General features: G+C 37.4%; 1 protein-coding gene across 5 annotated transcripts in view; it reads left to right on the top strand.

The window, feature by feature from the left end:
* Positions 1 to 19,469, top strand: part of LOC135219370 (voltage-gated hydrogen channel 1-like) — a 287,846-nt gene extending 268,377 nt beyond the window's left edge. For 3 of the 5 annotated variants that reach the window (XM_064256083.1, XM_064256081.1, XM_064256082.1), the window contains exon 6: positions 546 to 19,469. In XM_064256083.1, coding sequence (XP_064112153.1) covers positions 546 to 582 — 37 coding nt within the window. In that variant the 3' untranslated portion in view covers positions 583 to 19,469. The remainder of the gene's footprint in view (positions 1 to 545) is intronic. The other 2 variants (XM_064256084.1, XM_064256085.1) reach the window with 2 other exon arrangements.
* The last annotated feature ends 1,407 nt before the right edge of the window (positions 19,470 to 20,876 follow it).

The following is a 20,876-nucleotide window of genomic DNA, read 5'->3' as shown; positions in this document are numbered from 1 at the left end:
ACTTCTTACTCTCCTCTTCATTGTCAAATGCTTTCCTGTCCTGCTCCTCCTCTTTTCTTATATCTTTCTTGAAAAAGAGGAAAAAGAAACCTCCCAGTGGAACAGATCAGCGTGGAGCTCCCCATTACAATTTTTCAAAGGTAACCTGGAGATGAAGGGGTAAAAGAGAAAGTTGGAGTCCTGAGACACTAATTCACTGTGAGGTGTCTTCCACAGGAGGGGCAAAGATACTGATAGCCAAACCTTTGATCTTACCTTTTCTTTGTTTCCTTTCCTTTTTTTCTTGAAATTTTTTAGACCCTGTTAATCTTCCTTTAAATTACATCTGCAGGTTTAGATTCTGATGAGATTAGCCATGATTCTAGATATATAGAGTTCAGATTAATTACGTTTTGTTTTACATGTTAGTTAGACTGATGGTTTTTGGTAGTGTGGCAGTGTGTATGCCTTTAGATGTTAAGTATCCTCTATACTATTCCTAACATTTTGTTTTATAGATATGCTTACAGTATATAATAATGATTAGGAAAAAACTTTCTTTTCAGAATTTGTGTAGAAGCTGAAGTGAACACCAAGGAATGAGAACGGCATTCATTTCAGGTGGTATGTTGTACTTTTACATGAGAAGAATGTTTAGCAAGTATGAGGCATCTGAGTGGTATGATGCTGATGTCAGACTAAATGTTCTGTGTCAAATTTAACAACTGTGATTGTCCTTTGGTTGTTATATTGCATTTACTTTTATGTGATGCTGCCTTAATATATATAATTCAATTAATTTATAGACACATGCTTAGTTACTACAAGTTCATGAGAGTAACTATAATGCAGAACATGCAACTGGTGTAAAATTAATATCTTTAGGTAGTCACTTTGTCTTGAAAATGTTTCCAAGGGTATCTAACCCGCTGGTTGTTACACTGTGAGCAGCATTTACTGTGCATACCTCATGGCTTATTGATCAGAGGTGATTTGGATGTTGGTCCTTCAGTATCTGAGTTTTATATATTGTGTTTAAAGCCTTCTGATAACCTGTCTGATTGGTTATCATGCCTCCTAGTTCTTTTTGGTTATGTTTGCTGATACGTACTTGTAAACCATTGTACACAAAGCAAAAGCTTTTAATATCAAGTCCCACTAAATACCTTTTAGATTTGAATAGAATTGTACATGAAAAGTTACTTTGGTAGAATTTTATTCATACATATGAATATTTGTATTTTGATCAATCTTACTGTAAAAACACAGTTACTGTATTGGATGGTATAAAAGATGCATTTTTTATTAGTAAAAAAATAGTCCTCAGGTTATATACTTGAATTAGTTTTTTTCCATAATATTTTATTATGTTTAGATTTCTTATGAACTGAAGCTTATAATTTCTGTTCAGTAACATTTTAAGGAATTTTTAATTTAAATTGGGGAATATGACTTTCTCCACATATTAACAAGCTTTATACATTGATTCTTTTTTATATTCACCAACCATTTATTGTAGTCGTTTGTGTAGGACATTTGATGTTGCCCAATGAAAGATATGTATAGCCCTAGCCTATTTATCTAAACTAACTCCATAGTCTTCCGTTCCATTTCATATTCATGAATTTTTTATTAGAATGTTGTAAAGTTCATTTTATGCATAAGCCTTATATGGAAAGTTAGTTTCTAGAGGGCTGGTTAAGTGAACTACATGTCCTTATGGACGTTGCATTCATTTTTAAGAAATATGAATGCTTGACTATAGTATATATTGTAGTTAAAGAATAATTTAGTATATATATTTCTCAATGCAGTAGACTTATTAATATAAATGCCAGTATATATAAGAAAAAAAGAATTATTCATGAATAGGAACTATACATCTGCAAGCAGATTCATATAAAATAATAGTGTACAATTCAGGGTTCAGTGAAGGCTATTAAATTTTGGTTTGTTATGTACAGCTACATATGAATAAAATATGTAACCATATTACATAAAAATAATATGTGCAAAATAATATTTGTTTATATACGAAACAAACCTTTGGTCTTAACATTAGGATAAATACTTAGCGCCAGCTGGAAATCCGGTAAAGTTAAAAATTGTGTACGGGCGTAAGAACCATGACGACCATGAGAATTTTAACAAACCTATTAACTATGACGGCTGTGAGGAATATGACTGTCGTAGGAATATGATGGTCGTAATGAATATGACGGTCGTAAGGACTATGACGGTCGTAGGAGGCGACTGTGTAAACAGTGATGGGCGTAGAATCGTTTGTAAGAACTTGGGGACTGGTTATCATTGTTGCCAATTTAGTGGAACTCTATACATACGCTGATGCCTTTACAAACTGTTTCCATGAATTCTAGATGCCATGTTAATGCAATAATGATAAAATTGCTCTCATATTTGTATATAGATTGCAAATAGATATGCTAAATTCACTTATTTCCACGGTTTTGTGTAAGCCTTATTCTAAGTTTGGAAGGTAAACACACAAACTAATTGGCAACTGCTGATTAATCATGAGAACGAGAACAGTGTAGTTTTACAATGCACGTAATGCTTGACGGCTGTATGGTCCACGCAGTGGTTATTGAGATATGTCACCCTTTCATTTACTTGCTAAGAGAAGTGAAGGTGCATTAGCCACATTCACCTGCTGTCTACCAACGTAGGCACCCATCACAACAGTCTATGGATTCCTCTAGTAATCACATACAGTCTGCATGGTGGAAATTAACAGACCTTGGGTTGACCCAAAGCTTCAAATCTTTACAGGTAAGAATTCCCTTGTTTTATATACTTTTTGGTATAATCTGGTTTGTTCCTATAAGAATATTGACCAATCGCTTCTACTCTTAAACAAGTAGTTATAGTTAGTCGATAGCTTGGTTCGTTTGCAGTAAAGTACTACCGGGGAACCATTCTTCTTAACGATAACTCACGAAATACGTTTCAGTTTCTGATTGCACAAGGCAGTTTTTTGTTGGGAGTAGAATTGGTTGCGATAGGTATCCCATAAAACTAGGATTCAGGCCTACTCATTGAGTGAGTTTCTGGAATATAGGCCATGAAGAAAACTTCAAGTCGAAAGGAGGAGGTGTAACTTTTTTCTTTCACCATTTTAGGTAGCCAAGCCTAAGTAGTGCACTCGTAACTTAGGATGCTATAGCCCAGCTAATTGTGTCATACCTTTTAGCCTAACAAGCGGTTAAATTCGTAGCCTACCCCAGCTAGTCCGAATCTACTGCTATCATCTCATTTTAATCTGAGTAGTAGTTCTTAGCTTAGACTGTCCAAACTAACTGGTTCAGGCATACATGTACCAACTTAGCCTAGCAAATGGTTGAGGTCTTAGCTTTCGAACCTGCATTTACTATCTTAGCTTAGTCTGCGTGGTACAGTTTTAGTTAGCTTAGCCTAACTCCTGGGTTAACTAGTTCTAGCATACATGTCATACATGTCAACTTAGGCTAACAATGAGTTGATGACTTAGCATGGCCTTGCTACTGAACATACCTTTACTATCTTAGCTTGGTCTGAGTAGTAAGGTTCTAAGCATAGCCGAGCATAGACCTTGGCTACCTATTTGGAACACTTTTGCCACCTCAGCCTAGCAGGTGGACCGTGGTTGTAATTGTAGCCTAGCATATATAGTCTGAACTTTCTTGGACAACTTTACCCTAACCTAAGTCGTTGAGTTTCTAGAATAAGCTAGTCTGTCCTAGCCTAGACTAGTTAGTGTAATTCTCTGATCAACTTAGCCTAGCCTAAGTGATGGAGGAGTCAGCCTAGCCTAATTGGTGGAAGAATTAACCTAGTCTAACCCAACCAAGCCAGTGTGAACCTGGTCTTGCCAACTTAAAATAAGTTAACCAGTTCAAACTTGACCATACCTGCTTAGCCTAGTCTAAGTGGTTGGTTGCTAGACTAATCTAGCACCTTCAAAGGAGTCTCTTCCATCCTGGCCTAGTTTCTAAGTATTGAAGTCATGAACCTAGCATAGCGGGCTCGAGCTTCAGTCAACGAGCTTCAGTTGACTGAAGCAAGTCATTAAACTTCATGAGTTCTGGAAAAGGAAGGTGGAGAATTTCCCATTCTTCAAGAGTTTGAGGTTGGGTTAAGTTACGTTGGGCACAATTCTGTGCTAGGTTGCTTGAGAATAGCACCATGGTGGTTTATGGCAGTATAGGGTTTCTCTTTCGGAAGGTAACATATTGAACATATGTCCGTACATTGTAACAGATCACCACATAGGATGTTTCGCGGTTGGAAAGTAACATTCCTTATGCAGAATGAGCCCTGTCCTGTTAACAGTTAATTCCTTGGACAGTAGGATAATTAGGACGTGTCTGAGTAGTAGAACATTATCATAGGAATTCCTTTGGGTTTTCCTATGATATCGTCCGTATATTTGAAGACCTACGTAAGACCTGGCTGATACAGGGTTCTTGCTCTTCAAGCAGGCTGAGGATCCCATTTGGGATACTGGGAACAACCTGGGGGCTATGCAAACCCTCCGTTCTACCTGTTCCACCATATCCTGAACAGAGGAAGGGGTTCCAGTAATTGAGGAGGACCCAAGATGAGTGACTGATGAGGTTTATCTTGGCAAAATCTTCTCTACCAGGTTCGGATGGGGAAGAGGTACCACCGACAGGTAGAAATAATATCTCAGGTCTGGAGTTTGCCCAGTATCCTTTTTCAAACTAACAGTTTTAAGATTTTGGGTGCAGAGCATCAGCTCAGATGTAACACGACTTAGGGGTTCTTCGTCTCGCATTTATAAAATGAGCCTTCGGCCGTGACTGCCTTTATAGAGGAGGTATCCTTCCATTAAAGGCATTCTGTCAGTAGACAAAGATTTTGTGGAGCTGTTGTCAGAACAGAGGAAACTCTGTAGTTACCTGTATGGTGATACACATTAGACTGGTGATTGGGTCATCCGGTATGTGAATATCACCTCACACTGAGTAATCTTCAGATGACTCGAGAGCACTGAACTGGCTGGTAAACATAAGAAACTCTGATCCACTACATGAAAGCATACTCTGTATCAGAGTAGACTCAGTGGGGTACTACCGAGCCCATACGTCAGTCACGTTACAGGAAACTGACTGGGGAAACTGTTTCCCTCTGACCTTGGTAGAGTGGGAGTGTACTCAATAGCCAGGTTTTTTTATGTAGATTCAAAAGTAGTTGGGAACAATAGTTTCCAATTTGCCCCGGAATCCAGGATAATGAGCCAACGTATCACAGATCATGATGACAGATATGCCTCTGTTTTTAGTCACGCTCAGTACGGCGTAGGTTTATGTTAGAGACCTTCAGGAGGGCCAGCTTTGACTTGTCAAAGTACTCCGTGGTTATTGAAAGAACTACGTCACCTAGAATGTAAATGTGGTAGATGTTAAGGGAACACAAGCCAAAAGGAGGAAGAGTGGTCAGAAATTTCCGTGTATTTTTATTATATTAGGAGATTAGTCAAGCCTACTCCTTGTGGTCAAGTTGTACCAATTTGGGTCATACAGAAGGGAAGGTCATCAGAGGAACATGTCCCTCTCTGGCAATTAAGAACATATCTGTTAAAATGATTGTGAAGGTTGGTTCATGACTGTATCGAACCATTTTTCATGTTCTACATACAGAATATTACCCACAGTTCATTGGACGTTTAATGGGAAGGTACTGTCAGAACTTTGTACTTCTTTGACATGTTTGACAAAGACTTTGTTGAGACAGGTCGAGTCAGGAAAGAAGTGCCAGAAGGGCCTGATTCAACAGAAACAAGAGAGTCTGATGACGGCGGGAAGGCAAGAACCCGTGATGTTTAGAGGAATGAACTCATATTGAGCAATTTAAGAAGGCATCTATCTGTCTGTTCATTGAAATTTGAGAGTTGGTTCATTGTTACGACAAGCCACTTTCAATTTCCTGTACTTAAAGGATGTTGCCCAGAGGTCCTAGGACTCATCCAGTACCCCTGGCGGGTCAGTTGGTAGCTTGTCTAAGATGATGGTATGAATGTGAAATGGATCAGATAGCTGATCTCTTTCCTTTTCAAATTTCTTTCTCCTTCTTTACTTCGGGCAGTAAGAAGAGAGTACCATCATAAGCTGGAACGGACAAGATACAGGTGAGTGAAGTAGCCACACTGTTAGAGTTATTATCAGTGTAAGATACCTATCAGTAGCAAGACATTCCTCTCTTTAGCAAGGGGGAGAGGAATGATAACAAACCTACATAAGTGGATACATTGGTTTGTTAGTAGAACAGATATTCTTATCTTCCTCAGAGGCAATGAACTATGATATTGTGTAGAAACCCAGATGTCTGACTCTATGATATTCATATACAGGGTGATTGAAAAGTAACTCCCTATTTTTAAAAAAATTATAATTTATTTATGAATCAATATTTTTACAAAAAAATCAATATGAGATAACACAAATAACATGGAGTTTTATTTAAAAATTCAATTTATAGGCACCAGCATTTGCCTGTAGCTTCTCAAGCCGCTTGGGGATTGCTTGAACTGATCTTTCCAAGAACTCTTGTAGAACGGCAGAAATAGCTAATTTTATTTGCCCTTCAAGTTCTTCTAAGGTTGTTGGTTTCTTGGAATAAACTTGTTCCTTCAACCAACCCCAAAGAAAAAAGTTGCACGGTGTTAAATCGGGGCTTCTTGCTGGCCACTCATGTGGACCACGTCGACCCAACCATCTCCCAGGAAAATGTTCATTCAGCCATTCACAAACAACAATAGCATAAAAATCAAGTCTTCAATATTCGTCCAAGTATTCACAACTGGCCAGATTTCATCTTGCAGCATAGTAAGATACCTTTCCACATTTATGATATTGTGAAAGATGAAGGGGCCCACAATCCTATCTGAAGTCATTCCACACCATACTGCTATCTTAGGCTGATTCTGAAATTTTTCTGAGATAATTCGAGGATCTTCTTCTGCCCAGTAATGACACTTGTGGTGGTTCACAAATCCACTGATATGAAAAACTGCTTCATCACTCCAAAGAATATTTTGAAAAAGACCTGGCCAATCTTCATACCAAGCCAACATCATTTCTGAAAACTCCATGCCAATGTCGCAGTTTGGCAGAGAGTACTTGGCAATAATGCAGCTTCCAAGCACACCATTTAAGATGCTTCTTCAGCATAGTTCGTACACAGTGATAAGAAAGGCCACTTTCTCTTGCTGCTTGTTGAATGGACTTTTTTGGGCTCTGAGTGAACATTTCTTGAACTCTTCTCTTTACTTCCTGATCACTGGCTTTGGAAGGGGGACTGCTTCTTCAAACATCCATCACAGAACCTGCATCCATAAGCTTTGCGTGACAGTTCTTGATAGTCTTTGCATCAATCTGAGCATGTATTCCTTTGATGGACCTCCACCACCTTTGTACTTGAACAACTGATTTCCAAACTTTGTAGCGTGCTACTAGCTGGGCTCGCCCGTTTAGAGTTAGACGTCCGGACATTTCTATGGGTGTTCAAATTTGAATACAAAATAATCAATCTGAAAAGAAAAACAAGACCAATTAAATTGTCATAAATTACAGAACATACATTAAAAATTTGAACAAAAAATAACTGCGTATAAAAATTATATAAATTTTTAAAAATAGGGAGTTACTTTTCAATCACCCTGTACTATATCTTAGATTCTGAAATACTGGTCGGTTGTTTCGTAGAATACTGAAATTCAGAAAACTGATCAAAGGTGGCAAACTTCCAGTTGGTTAATACTACTTGCCCCCCACCAAAAGTAAGTCTATCCTAATGTTTAGACCGAAGATTTGTTTCGTATATGAATAAATGAAAATTTTTTAATCATTTTGTATTCATAACTAACAAACCTTAGGTCGTAACATACAAAGGCCCACCTCTAACAACTAACCTGGGTTGGAAGAATAACTGGCAGGGTCACGAGTTAAAGAGGGGTATGTGGGTGGCTCCACATGACTCATGACCAAGCACAGATGCCAATAGTCCCTTGCATACACAATTTTTTAACTTTACCGGTTTCCAGCTGGCGCTAAGTATTTATCCTAATGTTAAGACCTCAGGTTTGTTAGTTATGAAAAATACAAATTGATTAAAAAATTTTCATATTACACTAACACAGCATGGAAAATAATTATTCAGTGTTACTTTTACCTCACACCTTAGCATTTGTTGCCTTATTTATCCTTACAGTACCTTATTTATCCATACAGTTTCATTCATTATTGGTAGCTTGTTTTTTAACATGTTTTCTCCTACAGTGAAGCTGCTTTCTGTTTATTTCTTTTCAATAATAGAAGTATCATTATTACAGAAATTTTCATGTTTTTAGTTTTGTGTTAATTTAACCCTTAGTAGACGGGTAAAAAAATCAGTATGCAGCTCCTCAGGCCGGGTAAACTTTGTGGTCAGCCAATTTACGAAAAAATACATCAATGGAAAGAGGAAGATATGCAAATGCTTTTTAAAAAATTTTCCCTATCTTCCACAAGAAGTTGAAAATGACTATTTACAACCCCTTGTGGTGCCTCTTTTACAAGACAATCGTAAATTTTACCAAGTTGTGTTTTTTAATAAATTATTTTATTTTTAAAATTTTAATTACAGCTCACACAATATAAAAACAGATAAGAAATAAAATCATAAATAAATTCTTAGCATATTTGTTGAAAAATATTTACGTAAATTTATTGAGAACGAAGATTTAGTAACTTTTTTTATTTTCATGGTATATTCTTGCTGAAATTGTAGAGATCAAAAGTTTTCATAGGTCATTGGGTCAAATGTGCCATTGAATATAGTAACTAAAAGGCTCGATGAAAGTTTTTTAGAATCTAATCCTGTAGTATAAATACTGTAGGTAACTTTCACAACTTAAGTTTTTCTATGAAAGCCAAAATTGTTTAGGCACAAGGTGCACGCCATAATTCCATAGGAAAGTTGTGTCTTTTTGAGATGTAAATGAACAAACATTTCAGATTCTTGTGCAGTGTATTCCAACCATTGAGACTGAATATATCATTGGTATAGAGTTTACATAAGTTTTCTCTACTTAGACATTCTTGAAAACATCTGGATGGTTTGAGGGATATTTCAAATCCATCTTTCCCAAACTAGGTAGCTAGTTACTAGTACTTCATGGGTTATTATCAAATAGATTAATGGAAAATCATAAAAATATTTGCACTCTTCCCTTTACACTAAGTTAAAGTTATGTATTATTGGAAGGAAAATGATTAAAATTTAGCATGGTACACTAAAAATGAATACATCTTAAAATAGCATATGGCAGAGTAAAGACATTTTTGTTCTCACCGACTTCAAATCATCATTTTGCCTATGTATTATGGTGGTTTGCTTTTTTGAACATGCTATAATAAAGTACAACTACATATTAGCTTTCTATTGACAGGTCAATAGACCAAACATTCTAGAAGACAAAATCAAATGAACTTGAGAAAGTGAGCAAAGGAAATATTTCCCAGCCTTTTTGCATATAGTGAAAATTTATTAACATCTGAATTTCAGATTCCAAAGATTCTGAAAGGGTTAATTGATCATTGTTTTTACTGTCCAAAAGCATTTGAACATTACAAGATATTTAGCATATACATATGAAATTCGAGAGACCAAAAAGGGCTAAAATGTCCTCTGATGTGTTTGTTTTGCCATGATGTAGAAAAATTATTAAATGGAAAACCTCAAATGACATTGATAATTGTGTTACTGTCAAGGATATAAAACAAAATATGAAGGCCATTATTATAAAGCTCAGTTTAGATTTAGAAATTTTTATTATTAGATGTTTAAGGGAACACATACACATCACCTCTGTTACTGTTGCAGGAAGCTATGTTCAAATAATCTAAGGTGTACTTTATTGCATGCATTTGTTTGTAGGAAATAAGCATTTAAGGCATAAAGAATTTAGTCTTGGAAAATAGTAGGTTCCAAGAAGTAAGTAAAAATGTTAATGTGTTTTATTTTTTAGAGATACAAACCTTATTCAGGTAGTTGGATTTAGCCAAATTTATTTACAGTATCAATAAGACATTTGTTTAAACCAAAAAAGTTAGGTGCTTTTAAGTATTTCAAAACCCTCTTATGTAAATTTATATTTTGACCTGAGAATTATTATATTGTTATATTAATTTTAGATATTTATCCAAAAGCATTTTTTTTTGTCATAGTAAAAAGTCTTTTTCAATTTCATTTTGTTGTGGAGAAAGTAGATTTATATGCTGATGTGCTCAAAAATGAGTTTGTTATGTACTGAGGTGTTTTTAAAAGAATTTTTGTAGCTTTACAAAAGATTTGTATTTGTACATCAGTGCTATGTTGTGTACCTGTCCTATAATACTGTACATATGACTCATCATAACATTGCAAAATATTAGCTGTTATGTAGTTTTAGCTTTTACAGAATTAACCTGCTTCTCTTTGTGACCTCGTGAAATCCCTCCACCTGTTTATATTCTCATTTAACTGTAAGTTTCAAAGCATTAGTGTCTGTGACACCTTTACTGTTATCTGTTAGTAAGGAATTTTACCTATGCAACTTTATCTTCTATAAAGTATATCATATGTGTTAACCAGGCCACTCCCAGTGTTAATGGTTACAATCTATTTATCCCTCACAGTAATTACTGTTGAATAGTGTTACTAATGATGAGCATTTACCTCTTTAATTCATGGGACTGAGATAGACAATTTAAGAGTAAAAAGTCAAAATTGTCTATCTCAGTCCCATGAATTAGACAGGTAAATGCTCATTATTGGTAACACTATTCAACAGTAATAACCTGGCAAAATTTACTCCCAGACTCGTAGCTTGTTGTTGTGGGTAGGGAACATTATTGATCACTTACCTAAATATGCAAAGCTTTTGCACTGTATTTTCAGACAGGGAAGAAGGTAGGGTGGCTGGTAGGCCTCTTTAAAATAACTGACATAATCAAGATAAAAGTCTTGTATGAAGCTCATCTAGTGTTAGGTCTCATCTAGATGGAACAAGTAAGACTCAGAGGTTGCTTTAAGAAACTTATAAAGACAGCTCTAAATCTTATTATGGATTAAGGGTTATGTCTGTCTCATTAAGCCAGTTCTTATAACTCAATAATGCTTTTATTTTCACAGTTTAGTTGTCTGCAGTAGCAATAAAAATTGTCATCTGCAATGAAATTCATAACGCACACCAATTGAGTAAGCACTGTTATGGTTTTTTAGTTTTTTTTTTATTTCAAATTAATGCAGTACAACAGACCAAGCTTTCACATCATAAGTTACATAGAACTGGTATGAATGCTGAAATAATCAGACTTATTCAACATGGGAATAGATTTAATGAAATACTAGCTGAATCTATGCCTATGCGTGTGATAAAGGTTGGTCCTAGCTGACCCAGTTATGGCTGCTTTTAACACTGTCATTTCCTTTATCACCCATATTAGTAGGGAACCATCTGTTTCAGTATCTATCACTTCTTTGTATTAGTCTGAGTAATTCAGCATATATACCTGCTCTAAGTAACTTGTGATGCAAATGATTGATCAGTTGTACTTTAATGTTCTTAACATAACCTCTAAAAAACCATAATAGTGCTTACTGAATGTGGCCTATGAATTTCACATAATAGTGCTTACTGAATGTGTCCTATGAATTTCATCGTACATGACCATATTACTTCTGAAGATGATTTCACATTAGTACCAAAATCTATCGTCAGGACTTCATGAAAGGAAGACTTAAAATACAGTAAGGTAAAACAGGGTAAATCAAATAGTATAGAATTATAAGTTTCTTCATACTTCACACTAAAAGGATGTTTATGTGGAAGTAATTTTAGCTTGACCTCAAATTAGACACAAGTTTCACCCCCTAGGTATTTGATGAACTTCCCACATGACCCAGTCCCCTAAATGTAGAAGCTTTTCTGATATAAAAGTAAAAGACCTTTTGAAAGGATATCCTATTTTCAACCAACAACAGCTGACCAGTCTGGAAATAAAGCCATACATAATTTTTTTTTTAGAATCTTTAGTTTGCTATCCATGTATGCATGAATAGATGAAAACAAACCCTTTGGGCTAGTTCTGTGATAATACATACTGTAGTTGGGATTTCTAGCCCTGTGGTTTGGTTAACATATTTGATATTGATGATGCTGAAAAAAGTTACAAAAGATATTCATGTTTTATCATCCTTTATAATGGTACTTGTCATTTTTGTATTAACTAATCCTAAAAGTCGTGTAAGTATTGTATTGATCATTTTTACAAGTTGTTTCTATACAGTTCTTGTTTCATACACTTTATTGCAGAGTAATTTTTTGTATCATGTTTGGTTATTTGAGTCTAACAAGATTTGTTTTCATAATAGGTTATGAGATGGAAGAATTATCATAAAATAGTGAAAATTAGCATGAATGTCAAATACATTTTTGGACAGACAGAGTACGTATACTGAAACTTATGATTGGTATTGTATTTTACGTAGGTATTGTTGACTATTCAGATGTTCAAGCACTGTACGTATTGTAAATGGGAATGTAAAATTTTCCAATTTCCAGAGTTCCAGTTGGTGTCCTTAAAAACTTACTGAATAGTTTTATTTCTCTCAAATGTGGTAAAGTTTGAGTTATTTCTAGGCAAGTATGGTTCACATTCACTTTATTAGCGTTTTTAAAGCAACCTTATTGCCTCTGCCCTAGAATAGGTTTTCACCCTGGTTTGTTTGCTTGCAGGAAAAAAAATTATAACCTCTTTGGTATGATCAGAAGTAAACCAAGAGCTTGTTCACAGAGATTTAATTATAATCAAGATAAATGGCTGTTCCTCTTGTAATTCTTAATTCAGGATGATAATGTTATCCACTCTTAAATCTTTTTGTCATTAAACTTACAATTTGACATTACATACTGCATAATGTTCCCCAACTGCCAGTGCATTTGAAATAGGGTGGAATTACGAGGGAAATTTGTATCTGTCCTATAGTTACATATCTAATACTGTATATCATTTCTTTTCATTCCTACAGAGGATGGGATCCCTGTGCCTCTTTTCCACTAGGTTGGTTGATGTTTTTAGCAAAATGATGAGTGTCTCAAGAGTGATGTATAGATAGCAATTACTTGGGAAAGTGTCATGTTTTGTAATAGTACTTGGAAGACATTTTGTAATAATAAAATGAAGTCATTGAAGATTAGGTATTAGGAAACATCTTGTAATGTGGCTGGTAATTTGTAATAACTGGAGTGTAACATTTTTATTATGCATATTACTGTTCAGAATCTCTTTCTTGTCTTCAGTCAGTAAATAATTGAAGGGTTACATTGCCAGTTATTTAACAAAATTGTCATGTACTACATCAGTTTTCGGCCAGTACAGTACATAGTGATAATTACCAGCTGACGACATTGTAGGTTAACTGTTGCCTACATAGATCTTCTTGGCAGCTATGTTTTTGCCATTTAATGTCATATAGTTTACATTTTGGTCAAAGAATTTTACTAAGACCGTTAATTTATAACTTGACCAATTATTAGTTGAATTTTTTTTCCCTTTTTTTTCTCCAAATTTTGTTACAGTGAATTATTTGTGGATTCCTCAAATTTTCCTATCTGTAGGACTCTTATTTTATGTATAAAATGTACCACATATGTGTATTTTGTGCAGCGATTGACTTAATTTAGTAATTGGCAGCTCTGACTAGTAACATTAGAATATTCTGAATTGAACTGAAGACTTTGGTCATGTTACATTTTGCATTGGGGACTTTTCCAGTGCAACAAATTTGTTCCTAAGGGAATACAAAGTTTGCAATTGTCTTTTATATAGGAGCATCTTTCAGCACAAATTGGAAATGGGTCAAAATATGGTAACAAGGTAGTTAACTAAGTGGTTGACAAGTTGAGGCTGGGGACAGAATCCCTCACTCACCGACTATTGCACCTCTCTTCGGTGGTGAGAACAGACATGCTGCATTATTCTGAGCTGACTGGTGGAAAACTTGGGTTTTGTTGATGAGTATTTGCTCAGTGCCATTCCTTCGAGTTCATTTGTGCTTGTTACCATGCCCCTGGGATTTTTTTATTCAAATAAAAAATAAAGCCCATCGTTTTGGGGACTTGCCACCCTTGTGGGCGAGCTTTGTTGCTTGCAGAGACTTTCTCTCTTTAGTTATATTTTTGTAAGGGAATTTACTGTTGTAGACGTATTCTTGCTAGAAATACATTGTCTGGGTTTTGCAGGGGACATGGCAGCTCCTGAAGAATTTTTTTTTCTTTTTGGCAGCTGTGTTGTTCTCTAACTTATGTAGTACTAATGATATATTGGTATTTCAGTTGTTCGTAAGGCTTCATCATTCATGGTAGTACTCGCAGAAGTTGATCTACCATGAATTAGGTAGTTCTTGATGGTTGCAGTTGTCTCAGCTCTGTCGACAGCTGCTATGGAATAGGACCTTCCTGTTGCAGTAGTCCATCCTGTGAGATACCTCCAATGGGTGTGACTAAATCTCTGGTTCCTGCCTCAAGTAAGACCAGTAGAGGGAAGAGCATGGGAGTCATTAATGCTTTTCTTCTTCATCTTTGTTGTCTTCGTTGTTGTCAGACGACTCTTCTTCCACCTTGATCCCCCCTCTTTCCTAGCATGAGGATAAGGGGAAGTCTAGACCTTATTCATTCTGTCCAACTGATTTCAAGATGGTTGCTGAGAGGCGGGTGCATGAGATGACCCTTCTCACTGTAACTGACTCCTCAGAGTTGCACAGAGAGAGGTGTGTACGATCCATTTGCCACCCATGCGCCTGGTCTACAGATTGGGTTAGCGCTGGTGCCAGAGAAGTTTTCTTACACTGCCTATCCTTGATTGGAGAATCGCTCGAAAGCAGGTAAGCAGGGTGACTCATCTCACTAAGATTCCTTTCGGGTTGCACAGAGAAGAGTTTGCACAGTCTACCAAGTAGTTGTGTGCCTGGTCTATGGAGCAGGTTTCACCAGTGACAGGAAAAGTTTAATTTCCTTGCCTTCTAGGGTTTTTTGGAGAGAACTTTCACTGTTTCTTGGTTCAAGACATTCAGCCATTCTTGAGCAGTCCTTCTTCTGGGAGAGTTCATTGCACTCTTCCACCTCTCTTGTGCACAGCTCGCTGAGCAGGGGGGAGGGGAGTGAAGGAGCAGTACAAGGGCTCATTCCTCTCCCTTTCTCAGTAATTACTGTGCTTCAAAGCAGGGCAGTGGTGTGTCTGTTGGAACAGTGTTCTGACATTGGCTCCATCATGTCTCATACTTTTCTCCAACAAGAGGCTTATCTGGTTTAGTATAGTGTGGAAATGTCCAAGGGAGCAGAGTCCTGGTCTGTCTCCTCCTATGGCTGAGGGAAGAGCATCATGTGTCTCTGAGAATCAGATAGGGGTGGATGGGCCTTCTCCTCTCTTGCAAGCCATGCTGGAGTGGCAAATTCAGGGTTTAATATGCTGCAATCGAAGCAGTCTTCTGAACATCTATAGACTTTTGCCTAAGGTCGTTATCCTTCTTTCTTGATACTCTGAACAAGTTCCACTCCTTTCTCCAGATTCACTATTGTCTTGGTTTTGTTGGCTGAGACAGAAGCAGTAATGGAGAAGGTCACCATTAGAAGTTATAGGACACTGCTTTCCTGGCAGTCACTCAAGTTTCCTTTTGAGGAACACAACTGGGGGTTAGAGATTGATATGGTCATTCTTTGGCTGGGCATTGTCAAAGAAAGAGGGGACTTCTTACTATCAAAGAAAGAGGGGACTTCTTACTATCAAGAAAACTGGAGAATTGAGTGCTTGGAGTACCCATTTCACCCTTCAAAACTTTTGGAAGTATCTCGGCTTTGCCTGAAGCAGGATCATCTGCCATTTCACAATGCTGATTTTGACAGGTGATAGCCTTTTTTGTGTTTGTTTATGTACAATCTTGGGTCCTTTTTTAAGGGTATTCTCTTATTGCAACGCCCTTACATTCCAGAGTTTTAGTGCCCTCAGAGGTCTGACTCCTGGTCTGTGATGAACTTATTATTATTATTATTTTTTTTTTTTTTTTGTCCAAAGCAGGGTTTGTGATCAGTCATGTGAATGAAGTTTGACTTCATTTCCAAGCTAAAGGCAAAGTACCTGGGCTTGTTGACTGCAACAAACAGTTCCTATTGGACTCTTGTGTGGGAGTGCCTAGGGAGGTAGTAATTGTGATGTTCCTGTCCTTGCATGAACAGCCATCTCATCTTGAGCAGGTGGTCTTAGGTATTCTGTTGCCATAAGGTAGCACATTGCTGCAAGAACGAACCTCATGTTTGTTTCTCTGTCTGATACAGCACTGTTGTGCCAATTCAGACTTCCTTGAGACATTGTCATTTTGAATCGAGTTAAGGAGGATTTCACTTTTCCTAAGGCAACAAAAACCTCTCAAAGGTTCCCTTTTTTACCACCTTTGGTATTGCGTGTTTCAGAAGTGGGCCACTCCTTAGAAGAGTTTTGTTTCAGGTTTGTATCTTTTGGACTCTCCTCAATGCACTGCAATATTCTTAGATGGGCTTGCAGTTGGTTTAACATTTTTGGCTTTCCTGATCATTGAAAAAGTTTCTGGTAATGTTGATGAGTAGTAACACTACTGTTGGGACTCACATTTCAAGTAGAGGTGGGCAGTGTCTCAAACTCTCTCTTTTATTAGTGCAGATGTTCAAGTGGACAGTTGGCATGCCCTCAGGGTGTTTGATACAAAACCTACAAAAAACTTGCAGCTGTCTGCTTTCCTTGTTCAGTCCTCTGAGGAGTGATGGATGCCCTGGTTGTGTGTATTAGTTTTTTTCTCATCCCAGATTATTTCAAGGAGTGATAATCACTATTTATTAGTAGTACACCATTTCTTCACTTGACTGTGGGGCTTCTCATTGGCCTCTGCCAAGTGGTATCCCAATCTGCTGTTTACCTGGTTGAGGTGCCACGGGGGCTGCCCAGCCCACCCTCCTTGTCACCTGTGTTTACCAGCCTTGGTAGGCAGTGCACTCCCTTCACCTTTACAGTAGAAGTGCTCCATTGGTTTATGTAATAGAGAGCCTGTCTCACAGGGTAGCAAGGGATTTGGCAATGTACCTCAAGTTTCCTCGGCAAATACACATTAAAGAGATTGGGTATCTTCTATGATCAGTATCATAGAAGAGGACCTCTCTGTTCTGACTGTATGGTGAGCAGACCACAGGCTTCACCTTCCATCTTAAATGAATCATGTCTCTTAAGTTCCTGACATAAAAGCTATGTAGTTTTTTTTTTTTTTTTTTTTAAGACTTGCTGCTAATTGGGTTAGACCTCATCCCTCTGGGGGAGTTACCTATGCTGGTGGAGAGACTTGTACAGTCTACTCCTCTTTGTTATTTCATTTTAGGGTAGTTTATGTTCTGGTTGTTAAGCATTACAAGGATGCTGTTTGAGCCTCTGTACCTGGTAATAGACAGTCTTTATGCTTGAACTGTTCTAACTTTGTCTCAGCATGTACATAATTGGGAAAGTCATTTGGCTAGCTATATCTCATTTGGACTTTGATAGGGCTTGGATCATTCTCGTTGTTAGAAGCAGAATTTTAGGACTGACAAAAGATTTTGTTCCCTCAATTCTATCTCTTCAATTCTTAGATGGAGTTCCAGATGAGATGCCGCTCTGCCCAGCTTGCGCTTTTCAGTGCTATTTGAAACATCCATTCTGGGAGTTTGAAGTGGTTTTTTTTTCTTTCATTAGTATGGAATAGTACAAGAAAGTGTTGTCTTGAAACTTGTTCATTTGGCTTTGTGCAGGGTTCAGATAGACCATGTCACCTGTGAGAAGTCAATTCCTGTTTTGTGGGAGGGATCTCAGAGTCAAGGGTTTTGGTCCATCCTCACTGTTCATTTCAGTTTCCATGTAATGTGTGTTGATGTCTTGTATTTCAGACTCTTTCTACTGGAGGGATGTCACAAGTCCATGAACACTGTTCTTCAGGACTTATGGTGGCTACCCATGAACTTGTGTAGTACCCATGCTCCATCTTGGACACCATCAGTATCTTGTCTGATGCACCTAAAGCCTGGTGTAAGTCTGGAGGTGGAAAAATGACTGGGTTCTGTGCCATCTTTCTACCCACCTTTGAAAAGAGCACCTGGGCCAAAGTTCTCTCCGGACTGGTGGCAGTGCAGAATTAGAGGAATTAATTTCTGGTGATTAGAAACATTTCTTGATATAACATGGTTCGGATCCCACAGTAAGCTGTAGGCCCAGATGCTAAGTAAGCAGTTCCTAGCCACGTAAAAAAATTTAATCCTTCAGGCCATCCCTAGGAGAGCTATTAATCAACTCAATGGTCTGGAAACTTAAGATATACTTTTTTTTTCAGCCCGTTAGAGATTGGGAGGCATGCCCTTTATCCTCTCTTTTATGACAAGGGGGGGAAGGGGACTAGGTAGAGTTTTGTCTGATACCCAGTACATACTGGGCTTTAGCCAGGACTACAGTCTTCTAACATGAAGTCTCCTACAGGAGATTTAATGGTTCTTTGAATATTTTTTTCTTATGAGAGTAACTTTTCTTGATTTTAGGGGTACTTGGGTCAGGGGTCTTCTTGCATTACTGTTTCCAGAAAATGTGTGAGAAGATAATAAAACATTAATATCAATACAAATATTTACAATGATCTTCAAAGTATAACAAAAGAAAATCATCATCATCATCATCCAGGTGTCATATCTCCCAAGGACGTCGGCAATCATGGCTCGCCATTCCTCTCTATTTTCAGCTCTCTGCAGCAACTGAGCTGCAGTCATTCTTCCTCCAGTCATTCTCACCAATCCATCCATATATTTTTGTCTAGGCCTTCCTCTTGGTCTCCTTTCATTGATATTACCAATGAGAGAGAGATGCGCTAGTTCTTGTCTTCTCACTATGTGACCCACAAACCGCATTTGTCTACCTCTCACTGAGGCCAAAAGCTGTCTTTCAACACCTACTCTCTTTAATACTTCCTCATTAGTTTTCCTTTCTGTCCATAATGTTTTTAACATCCTTCTCCAAAACTACATTTCTGCAGCCTGTAACCTCTTCGTCTGCCTTCCTCATCGTCCAAGTTTCACAGCCATACAACAATACAGACCAAACAAAACATTTCACAAACCTCCTCCTTAGATTCATAGATATTTTTGAGTTGGTGACTAATTTCTTGATCTTACCAAATGCATCCTTTGCCATGGATACTCTTCTTGATCTCTTTTTCACATTTTCCATCACTTGTAACAGATCCTTATCATACCTTATACTTTCTCCATTCATCCTTTTTATTCAAACCTTCCACCTCCTCACAAATCTCATCCATCTGTTTCTCCTTTGCCTTTGTGCATTCCCTCTTAATAGTTCTATCCAGAGCTCTATACGTATCTATCTTCATTTTTACCCTTTTGTTGCCTTCTTTTATCCATCTATTCTCTCCTCTCTGTTGTTGGTATTATTTCATTACCTTCTCTTATTGCATTTTCCATATTTTGCCACTTGCTGTGGATGTTGGAGCACTGGGCCTTCCTCCTTAAGCTGGTCATATCTATTTCTTACAATTATATTATATTGGTTCTTCATTTCCTTTGTTTTCAATAATTTCAGTTGCCCCTTTGATTTAGGTGTACTCTTCCTCAGATTTTTCAACTTCACCATCCCTGTTGCTACTACTGATACATGTTCACTATTACAATCAGCTCCCAGGTATGTTTTCACTTGCTTGGCAGAGTTCCTAAATCTTTTATTGATGATTAGAAAGTCTATATTTGGTCTGTAACTCTGTTACCAGGACTTTTCCATGTCCAGAGATGCCTTGGGGTGATGCTTTAACCAGATGTTTGACATAATCTGTTCTCTCTCTAAGCACCAGTCTACAAATCTGTTTCCGCTCTCATTTCTACTACCTAGTCCAAAAGGTCCTACAATATCTGCTGTTCTTCCCTGTCCCACCTTTGCATTGAGGTCACCAATAACCCCAATCACTTCATGCTCCTTGCACCGCTCTCGTGCCTGATTTAACCCCTGATAAAATTGGTCAACATCCTCTTCATCATGTTCTGACATAGGTGCATATACTTGTATTATGCATATAAGGAATGGTCTGCCTTTTATATGCACCAACAAAATCCTATCAAACATGGTTTAATAGATTTGTCCAACATCACACCAACACCTAAAGAACAAAAAAGTAGCTGGGCCCTCTCTCTCTGGAGGGGCAATACCTCTTTGGGAAATGGACCAGCATACTCATAACACGAGCGATGGCGAAACAGAGGAAAAGGCACACATGCAATTTGCATCTGTCCCAACACGGGAAACTAAGAAACCCATCCAAAAAACATTGATGCCCATGTAACTTCTGGGCTGGATAAATACAAAATTAAGTACAGGCTTCGATCAAAAAACTGGCTTTGGGGAGGAGAGCAAAGTGAACAATGTCTTTCCAAGGCGGTTAAAGAAAGACTGGTGCGTCAAAAGTTTCTGAGCCTGGTCAGTGACCAACATCCACCTTGTATACGCAGGAGTTGCTAGATGCCACAGATTCCTTGCTTTACAATCTTTTATTGTTTTTAACTGGTTTCCAGCTGTCACTAGAAGAATTATCTTATTGTTAAGACCTCAGGTTTGTTAGCTATGAAAGATACAAATTGATTAAAAAATTTGTCATTATGCTACTTTGGTAGAGAGTCACAAGTCATGAATTTCCCTGCATTCATGGCAACCAGGATCATAGTGACTCAATTTGAGTCAGCTTTGGGAATTGACCTCCCTCCTAAGGAGTAACATGCGATGGTTTTATTCCAATGGGAACAAATAAATTTTAGATAA

Source organism: Macrobrachium nipponense, chromosome 1, assembly GCF_015104395.2.
Source record: "Macrobrachium nipponense isolate FS-2020 chromosome 1, ASM1510439v2, whole genome shotgun sequence".
NCBI lineage: Eukaryota > Metazoa > Arthropoda > Malacostraca > Decapoda > Palaemonidae > Macrobrachium > Macrobrachium nipponense.
The sequence above is the reverse complement of the archived record's forward strand: the minus strand, read 5'-3'. Positions and strand labels throughout refer to the sequence as shown.